The 8,795-nt window shown below is 41.6% G+C and overlaps 2 protein-coding genes across 2 annotated transcripts in view; one reads left to right on the forward strand and one right to left on the reverse strand.

Moving 5' to 3' along the window:
• The window catches only part of LOC310636901 (transitional endoplasmic reticulum ATPase-like), a 28,097-nt gene extending 27,245 nt beyond the window's left edge, over positions 1-852 (forward strand). The window contains exon 18 of the mRNA XM_083357052.1: positions 131-852. Within this exon, the coding sequence (XP_083213178.1) occupies positions 131-236 (106 nt within the window). The 3' untranslated portion in view covers positions 237-852. The remainder of the gene's footprint in view (positions 1-130) is intronic.
• Positions 853-2,380: 1,528 nt separating this feature from the next.
• Positions 2,381-7,499, reverse strand: PTGER1 (prostaglandin E receptor 1). The gene is made up of 3 exons (XM_083357053.1): positions 4,414-7,499; positions 2,969-3,665; positions 2,381-2,474 (listed from the first exon to the last, which is right to left on the reverse strand). Exons 1-2 carry the CDS (start codon positions 5,242-5,244, stop codon positions 3,411-3,413), a joined length of 1,086 nt encoding a protein of 361 aa, XP_083213179.1. The 5' UTR covers positions 5,245-7,499; the 3' UTR covers positions 2,381-2,474; positions 2,969-3,410.
• Between the last annotated feature and the right edge of the window lie 1,296 nt (positions 7,500-8,795).

Genomic DNA, 8,795 nt, shown 5'->3' on the forward strand with positions numbered 1-8,795 from the left:
ACAACTAGTTGTACCTGAACACTGTGATAATATATAGCTAGTTCCAATTAAGATGTCCATTCATTCAGTAGAGCGAATAACTCATGGTTTCTCCTGAACTGAACTAGCTTTCCCCTTTCCCTCCCCACAGGTTTCCATCTGGCAAGCAGAGCAGTGGCGGAGGGGGCAGCAGCGGCAGCAACAGCGGACAAGGAAGCCTTTTCCAGGAGGAGGGGGATGACGACCTCTATAACTGATTGCCCCCTTATGATGGAGTGGATGGTCTTTTGTCCTGCTCATATTATTGTGCTCTTTTAATGTAAGGACTGGTGCTTGAGGCCCTAAAACCTGCCCTCCTCCTTGGTTGCAAATATGCACTGCTCAGCACAAAAAAAACAACCCCTCACGCTTCATTTTGATGAGTAATGTTGGGGATGCCACTTTCCTTGTCTGGCTTGTCTGTGGCCAGGAATCCCTTGGTTTTTCCATTCTTCTTGTTTTTCGAAGATTAAAGCAGTACCTGTGGTAGTCAGAAAGGGGAGCCAAAGCTTAAGCAGCTGTCACAGGAATAGAATCATTCTCCATCAGACCAAAGGTCCATTTATTCTAACATTTTGCTTTCCATAACAATCAGGAAGCTGAGATGCGGGATTAAAGCTTCCCATTTACCTAGGCCTGTGCCGCCAAGTGCATCAGAATGTTTCACACCAGTACCTGCTCTTGCATTGCTTCCAGTTTAGAACACAAAGGAATGGAGGAGGAGCAGTTTTCCAACCTTGCTTACAAGCCAACTTGTTCCTTTGGCCCCTCTTAGCCCAAGGCAAAGCCTTTGGACTAGTAAATAAGGTGGATTCCAACAAACTCTGGTCTGTGTTATTAGGTGACAGAGACTCCTGAATGTCTAATAAACAAAGTGCATGCATCTTGCACTAGGAGGAATTCTATGAAGGCTGCAGAGAGCAATACCTGCTCAGGGGAGTGAGAGGTGGGCATATCTGTATAACATCCTTCCTTGGGTGTAAAGATGGCTGTTTCTAAAGGATATCAGCACACAGTTGCCTGTATCTCGCTCTCTGCCTGCAACTGGGAATTCTTACTCTACTCTGGAATTCTTACTCTACTCTGGAATTCTTACTCTACTCTTGCCTCCAGACACTGCATACGGGCATTGTGTAGTGACACTGTGTATCTTGCACTTTCTGTAGCCTACCTTGTGCAGCTTTCAAAATAGTTTAGAGCTACCATACTGATTCTCACAGCAATTCCTCTTTCTCAACCTCTAGAACATATCTAGCAGCTACAGAGACTCAAGACAACCACTAAATGGCAGTCAAGTAATACAGAATCACTACTTTTTGCTGCCACCGGTTGTCAATAGTTAAACAGTAAACCTATAGTTTCAAGGAAATTTTAAAAAATTCAATCAGGCAGTAGAACAGAAAAGCAAAAATAGCGCATGGAGTAATCAGTGTTGTGTGTGTAGCAATGGAATTCCAGCCAAGGCACCACCAAACATGGTCTTTAGAATGTTGCACACAAATAAATAATTTATTAAAAGGTCAATGAACAGCAGAGACCCATTTCAGCTGCAGCTGTGTCACATGAGTGCAGCCCACTAGATAGTACAGGAGCATAGCAAAACAGCTGTGTGTTTACAAACATATTGAAGGATAGGGTTGGCGGGGCAATACCAGGTGTGTAGATTGGGGCAGAATATTTGAACCTGGAGCAACAGATCTCCAACTTCACCTCTTTTTTTCCAACTAATTCCCACAACAGTGATCATTTTCCTTCTGCTGTTTGATCCCACTTGTTTGCCAGCTTTCAACCAAGATTTTGCAAGCTCGATTTTACGTGCTCCAGCTGCCAGATGACCATAAGCAGTCAGTGAATGAAAACAAAACACATGGGACCCTGAGGCTGACTAGATTAGTTGGGCTGGCACAGGCTGCTGACAACAAGCATGTGGGAAGCATGTCAGGGACATGAAGAAAATAAAGCGTGAAGGCCAGAATACCCCACTGACGTGCTTTATTGTAGAGAGCCTGGTGCTGATTAAGAATTCCCACAGGGTTCAGCTATGCCACAGCCAGCCCTACAGATCAATCATTTCAGGACTTTCCCATTGTCCTTTGTTCTTCACAGCTTCCCAGAGCTCAGAGCAGCAGACAGAGGCATCCTCTTGCAGTCTGTGGGTCAGTCTCACCAGTTCCCAAAGGATATTATTTTACAGCAAATCGTCAGCAAAAATTTGTTGAAATCCATTCTAGGACAGAACTCTTGCAGATCTCTTCTATGGGAAAACAATGCTATGAATCTACTTACCCTTCTGCAAGGTGCTCTTGGGTGGCCTCCTGACATCACATTTTTCAGCCTTTTTTTAATCTCTTCACGATGCCATGTTCTCTAGAATTTCTACATTCATGTTTAAATTAAAGGCCGCCCTGAAGCACAAGCACATGCCTTTGTTTTCTCCACTGCAACTGCTATGCAATCTATATGTGATGGTGAGACGAAGCGATACGTTGCATCAGATTCCTTGTGTAGCAGCACGGCAAATGTTAGACACAAATTCCTTTACACACTGCAGTAACGCAGCAGCCTCAACATTGTGGAAAATCTGCATCACAGGCTTCTAGTATCCAGGTCGTTTCTGGCAGCACGTTAAATAGCCAGCCCTGACAGGGTTGGACTTGAATGGCTACTCTGGCTCGGGAAGTGCAGCAGGATGATGGTCTACCTGAACTGAATGTCCAAGGAAGGATGCTACCTGGGATGTCTTCTCACCTGATGATTCACAAGAGCAAGATTCACGCTCTTGCTCTTGTGCTATACAAGAAAGGCACAGGTAACATTCTTCAGCTTTGGAATATAGCCTGAATAATTTACCAGGCTGTTCATTGTGCACAGTGCAGGAAGGAAATATGGCTTTCAAAATGCGCTAAATCATTGTTTTCCTATCAAAACATACTGGCCTGCTTTCATTTACCTAGTCAAGAACCGTCTCCTTTTGATGACTATTTGGGAGCAGAGTTCTTTCTCAGTTCTGCTTTACTGAAAGTATTAGGAATGTATAATGTATTCTTTACCACTGAGCAAAAGTCTCCTCCCCAGGTGTCCAGTAGAAGCCACCGTATCAAAATGAATTCATGGGCATCATGACTTTTCATTTGCATTATGATACATTTACTCTCCTTCACCCAGGAAGATCATGTAACTCTCTCTCTCTCCCTCCCTCTCATAAGTAAGTCAGAAACAGGCAGGTGCTTCGAAACACTGAACTTCCTATCTGCTGCCAAGATTTGAAACTGCCAATTTATCTGTGGCATTGCCTATATACCAGCCGCTGCTGCCCACTTTGCTGGATTCTGAATTCCAGGAAGGTTCAAAGTGCTTTCAAGTAGATCAACTCTTGTTCTCTCCACCCAATACTAGATGCGACCAGCAGCAACACTGCGCTCGGAGCTCTGGAAGGAGCTGGCCTCCCAGCGGTCAAAGTTTGTTGTTTTGAGGTCAGGGCGCCTTAGGAGTAGCGCCAGAAGCTTGCGCAGCACGGCACGGCGCAGCAATATATATACCCACGGGTCCAGGATCTGGTTCCAGGAGGCCAGCCGCACACCAAGGAATAGCAGCTGATCATAATTCAAAGCTTTATGAGAGTTGCTCACTGATAAGATGACAATGACCTGGGAACAGCACAGAGAAAAAAAGCAGCAATATGACATCAGCAAATAAGAGAACGAGATATCAGACAGTAGTTTTTTATGGTCCACTCCTTCCCAGTGACCCTAAGAACTTAGAAACGGGTATTAACTCTGTGTACATATTAGCTCGGCCCACATAATAAATATAGCATTCACAACACAGCCCTTTATTTGTGCGCTGATAAGGGCTTCCCAGAATCAATTGACTGATTCAGAATAAGATAGTTCGGTTCATTCTTTGGGCTATTACACCCAAGCATAATGTCAATTTGATCCAAACTTTTAACCTCAAGAAGTTTTCCAGTTTAACATTCTCGTCCCTCTAATCTAATAGTTTCTTGTATAATCAAGGTGCTATGTTTCATATGACCATAAATTCCAAGAAGCTTCCTAACGCACAAGGGCACCTTGTGCTACGATTACTCGATCTGAAGCTCTCCATATATTTTAATGTCATTTTTAGCCACCGTGGTAGTAGAACAATCAGAGCCCTTTAAAATAGACCAGACCAAGAAGCAAAATCGTGTAGATCAGTACTGCATTTATTGTAGAGTTATAACAACGTTTTCCAAGTCAGAATATATTTCCCTTTGCACTCCAGCTTTATGGGAACTAGGGAAAGGTTTGTTTGATACGTGCCAACTTCCCACTTATTTTGTGCCTCAAAATACAGGCTAAGCACCCTACATGTTTCCATTGCCCCTTTTCTCCTCTGTTTTTTGGTACTCACCAGTAATGGACTCCAACAGATACAGGAGACCACCATGATGCCCACGAGCTGTACAACCATTTCAATGTCATGAGCTTTGGCTCTCCGCCGACCACATTTGCGCTGACCACGGAGACGAGCTCGCACCAGGATGAGCCCACTGAATGTGTTGCAAATGAGAGAGGCCACCAGGGAGGTCAAACCCAAAAGGGAGAAGAGCAGGGCAAAAGCTATCTCGGACCATTCTTCTGCCTGTCGCACCTTGATAAAACACCAAGTGTTTTGGGCCTGGACAACATATTTTCCAAAACTGCAGAGAGGCATCAGGGCAATGGCAAGAGCAGTGGCCCACAGTCCTACCAAGGAAAGCTTTGTTCGGCCTGGCGTAACCACTGCAGCGTGAAGCAGAGGGCGAGTAATTCCAATGCAGCGCTCCACCGCCATCATGAAGCCCAGAAAGAGAGGGCACAGTCCAAAGAATACCATGGAAGCACCAAAGAACTGGCAGAGAGCTCTGGTGGGATCCATGGATGTCCAACCGCGCCGTGTGGCATACAGTTGCAACACAAAGGAGCCTGGGATGACATGGCCTGCTAGGTCTGTGATAACCAAGCTGCTGGCAAACAGCAGGAACGTGGCCTTGGAACGACGCCGGAAGCGGGTGTAGGACTGCACTAGGATTACCAAGGCCACAATATTAGAGACTGCCCCCAAGGTCATGGAGAAGATGGGGGCAGCAGGAGAAGAAGCACTCGGTGGAGTCTTCACCAGCTCTGTATGATCTGAGGAGGAACTGTTCACCAGATGAATGGCAGGTGCTTGAGAAGCATTGGGAGGGTGCATAGTAAACATCCTGTCAACGGCTGCTTCCAGGCTCAGGCATCTGCAAAGGGAAAAAAAAAGAGGATTAGCCCTTCCATTTCTGTCCCTAATTCCCTACTGACTCTCCCTACTTCCTCTCTTGCTCCCAGCCATCAGTTCTTGCAGAACCCAAAGGCAAGAGAGGCCAATTTTCTGTACGATTTAATGTAGCCTCTCCTAACTTTCCCTTTTGTTTTGCCGGTTATTTCTCTCCTGCCTTGGCTGACTTCTCTTGCATTTTGAAAAATCTTTTCTTAAATTTACAACCTGATTTGGATTACATGTTTTATCATAGAACCCAACATAATGTACTTTCAATGAGGAGGAGAACTAACAGAAACATGGGGAAAAGAAGTAAGGCTTTCATGAACAAGTAGTCAAGTAATTTTTTTTAAAGAGGGAAGGAGACTTAAAATCCAGAGGGCCTTAACCTCCTAGACACCTCTCCTTCAACCAAAAGCTCAGCTCAGACTATTAACAGTGCAGTCACTTTCCTGGAATTAAGCCCCATTTACCTCAGAGTAGCTCACTTCTAGCCAACCAAAAGTATTTAAGTATTCCCTATTTAAAGTAAAATGGGGCAGGTACCTTAGGGTAGATTTTGACTATAGGTGGTCATCAACTTACAACAGTTCACTTAATGATCATTTGAAGTTACAACACCTCTGAAAAAAGTGACTAATGACCTTTTTTCGCACGGCTGTTGCAACATCCCCATGGTCAGGTGATCAAAATTCAGATGCTTGGCAACTGACTCAGATTTATGACCATTGCAGTGTCCCGGGGTCATGTGATCACCTTTTGTGACCTTCTGACAAGCAAAGTCAATGGCGAAGCCAGATTCACTTAACAACTATGTTGCTAACTTAACAAATGCAGTGATTCACTGCATAACTGTGGCAAGAAAGCTTGTAAAATGGAGAAAAACTTATTAACAACTATCTCCCTTAGCATTTTGGGCTCAACTGTGGTCATAAGTCAAGGTCTACCTGTATTACCAAGGGAAGCCAACTGTTTGTTATTTAACATACTGTTATATTTCTACTGTTTCCAATCTGTTGCCTCATGTGCCAGAGTAACTTCTCTGATTAAGATGAATGTTGATTTGGTGCTAATCAGGCATCTGTTTATATCTCTTCAGCCAGGCACAGCATTGCCTTATTGGGGTCCTTCTAAATGGCAAAGATAAAATATCTTCACAATTTACTTTATTTTTAGCACAACCAAGGAACTTGAGAACAGTTTTGTAATTCTGTGAAAGAAACCTTAAGATTAAGGATATTTTATAATAGTGACAAACAGGTAAGAGAGTTATAGGGGTAAACAGACAGAACTGAAAATGGAAAACTGTCATATTTAATATTTTTATAACAAGTTCTTTGTTTTAATTCATAATTACATTGTTCTTACTGTTATTTTTTGAACATATAAACAGGATTTTTTTTAGTCTTGAAATTTACAGCATAGACCTGTCTAATTTAATATTACCAATACAATAAATCTTCCAACTCATGTTTTAGATTACAGAAATCATCATGAAATTTAAGAAAGAACAAGCTGATGAGAACAAGTTGGGCTTATTTCTGAGAAATTAGCATCTATGCTACAAATAGCATGTACAATAGAAAAGTATTATTAGATTTAACTAAATGTTCCTCAAATAACGTCAACATGCTTCTAGAACTTTACAATAAACAATATAGTAGAGATTGAGGAAAATGTATATTGTAGCATGTAGAGCAATTACTCAGATTTTACACTGTTTACAAAACCCAGGAGAATAGCTTTATTTCATTCCTATAGATTTAAATCTAATCCAAGAGTCTAATCTGACAGCACAATGCTATGTATGTTTACTTAGATCAAGATCAAAAGGTTTACTCCTTGATTATGTATATGTAGGATTTTCCCCAAATTTGCTAACATGTCTTGTCCTCCAACTTAGAGTAACATTTCTGTATCCTCTGACCTGAGACATCTCAACTGGATTTACTTCAGAATAAAAAAAAAGTCAAGTTCAACTCCTGTTGATGTCATGGGAGTGCCTCTCTAGTTTTCATGGTAAAAATATGGATGTGGTTTGCCACTAGTCCTTTCTGATTGGTGGTTTGTTTGGGCCCTGGGATTTCATGATAAACTCACACTGGTATTCACCAGAACCGATTATCAATTACATGCTAACTAGCTATACAAAAGTGCTAATATTTATACAGACACCACAACTGCAGTATTACCATCATGCTGATTTTTTTCTCCCAGTTACTGTCCTGTATAATAATCACCTTGAAAAAATGGTTTCTAAACCCTGAAAGATTATTTCTATTTTGTGGAATTTTTATTGGCGTTAATATAGGTATTATTGTACTGTGCCTTTTAAAATTTCCCTGCACAAACCAACAAAGAAGTCTTTCATTTATGTATAGTTTGCAAGAGAAGCAAATTCTTCTGATGTTGGATAATAGACTAAATTCATTTGGTAAAACCAGAAGCAAATTGTATTAGTCTATAGCTATCTGTTCACTTTTGCAGCAGGCATGCGTGTTTAAATAAGCATATCTTTTGCATTTATCATAGGTACTGCAGCTGGATTGCTCCATTAAAAAATGTATTGTCTAGCTGTAGTAACCTGGGGCTATATTCAAAATCAGATGATACCAAACCATTTAGTGTTCCTGAGATTTGAGAAAAGTGGATTTAATCCATATTAGGGAGAGTGAAATCATGATCCAGAAGGTGGAAAGCTATTTAATTTTATTTTAGCGGTAGTGTGAAACACTAATAACTTATAATGCTGACAAACTACAATGCTTAATTCATTGATAAATTCATCAGTTAAAATGTTTAACAAAAAAGTTATGAGAAATTATTTAAAAATCATTAATGTATTGCTAAACACCGTACAGGGAAGCATTAGTTTAAAAGCCATTATCTTCCTCCACATAACTGGAAAGAAAGACTTTTTCAAAAAAAAAATAGTTCTTGTCACAACTTACACTGGTATTAATCAAAACAACATAAGAATCTAGCTTCAGGAGTAAAAAAAGATCTACAAGTCTAATCAATCAAATAAATTTTATATTATTACTCAATTTTAATTGGATACACCCACACACTGGTGTTGTGCAGGAGTAAATAACTTGTTAGGTTCACAATACTCCTTACTTACGATACCCTTGCACAAGTTGGGTCCTTTGGCTGTCTTGCTTTTCAGCTAAACAAAATCCCACTCCCCACACCTACACAATCAAAAGCCCCTTCGGCTAGGAGGTTACAGAGACGCAAGTACTATACAGTTGTTTAGGCAAATTAGAACTGCCATGTTCTAAAGTACTTACAAGCTAGTAATAGGGTGGTGGGAGTATTTCCCCTCTATTCACTCTACTTGAACTGGGACATGTGGTAGAAGGCAGGGAATAAACTGCCTTCTGGGAAGGCAGAACTGGGAGTAAAATAGTGTCAGGTCGGGTTTAAACGTCACTCCGACAGGTGTGGAGTATTGGGGGGCAGACACCTCACGGCTCTATTGGAAGAGCTTCTGAATG

Source organism: Vipera ursinii (assembly GCF_947247035.1).
Source record: "Vipera ursinii genome assembly, chromosome: 2".
Classification (NCBI taxonomy): domain Eukaryota; kingdom Metazoa; phylum Chordata; class Lepidosauria; order Squamata; family Viperidae; genus Vipera; species Vipera ursinii.

What these genes read in the sequence shown, in the direction of transcription:
- PTGER1 (XM_083357053.1), bottom strand. Translation starts at nt 5,244, where the DNA reads ATGTTTACTATGCACCCTCCCAATGCTTCTCAAGCACCTGCCATTCAT. An exon ending in TCTGTTGGAGTCCATTACTG is followed by an intron (nt 3,666 to 4,413) that starts GTGAGTACCAAA and finishes TGCTGTTCCCAG; the next exon opens with GTCATTGTCATCTTATCAGT.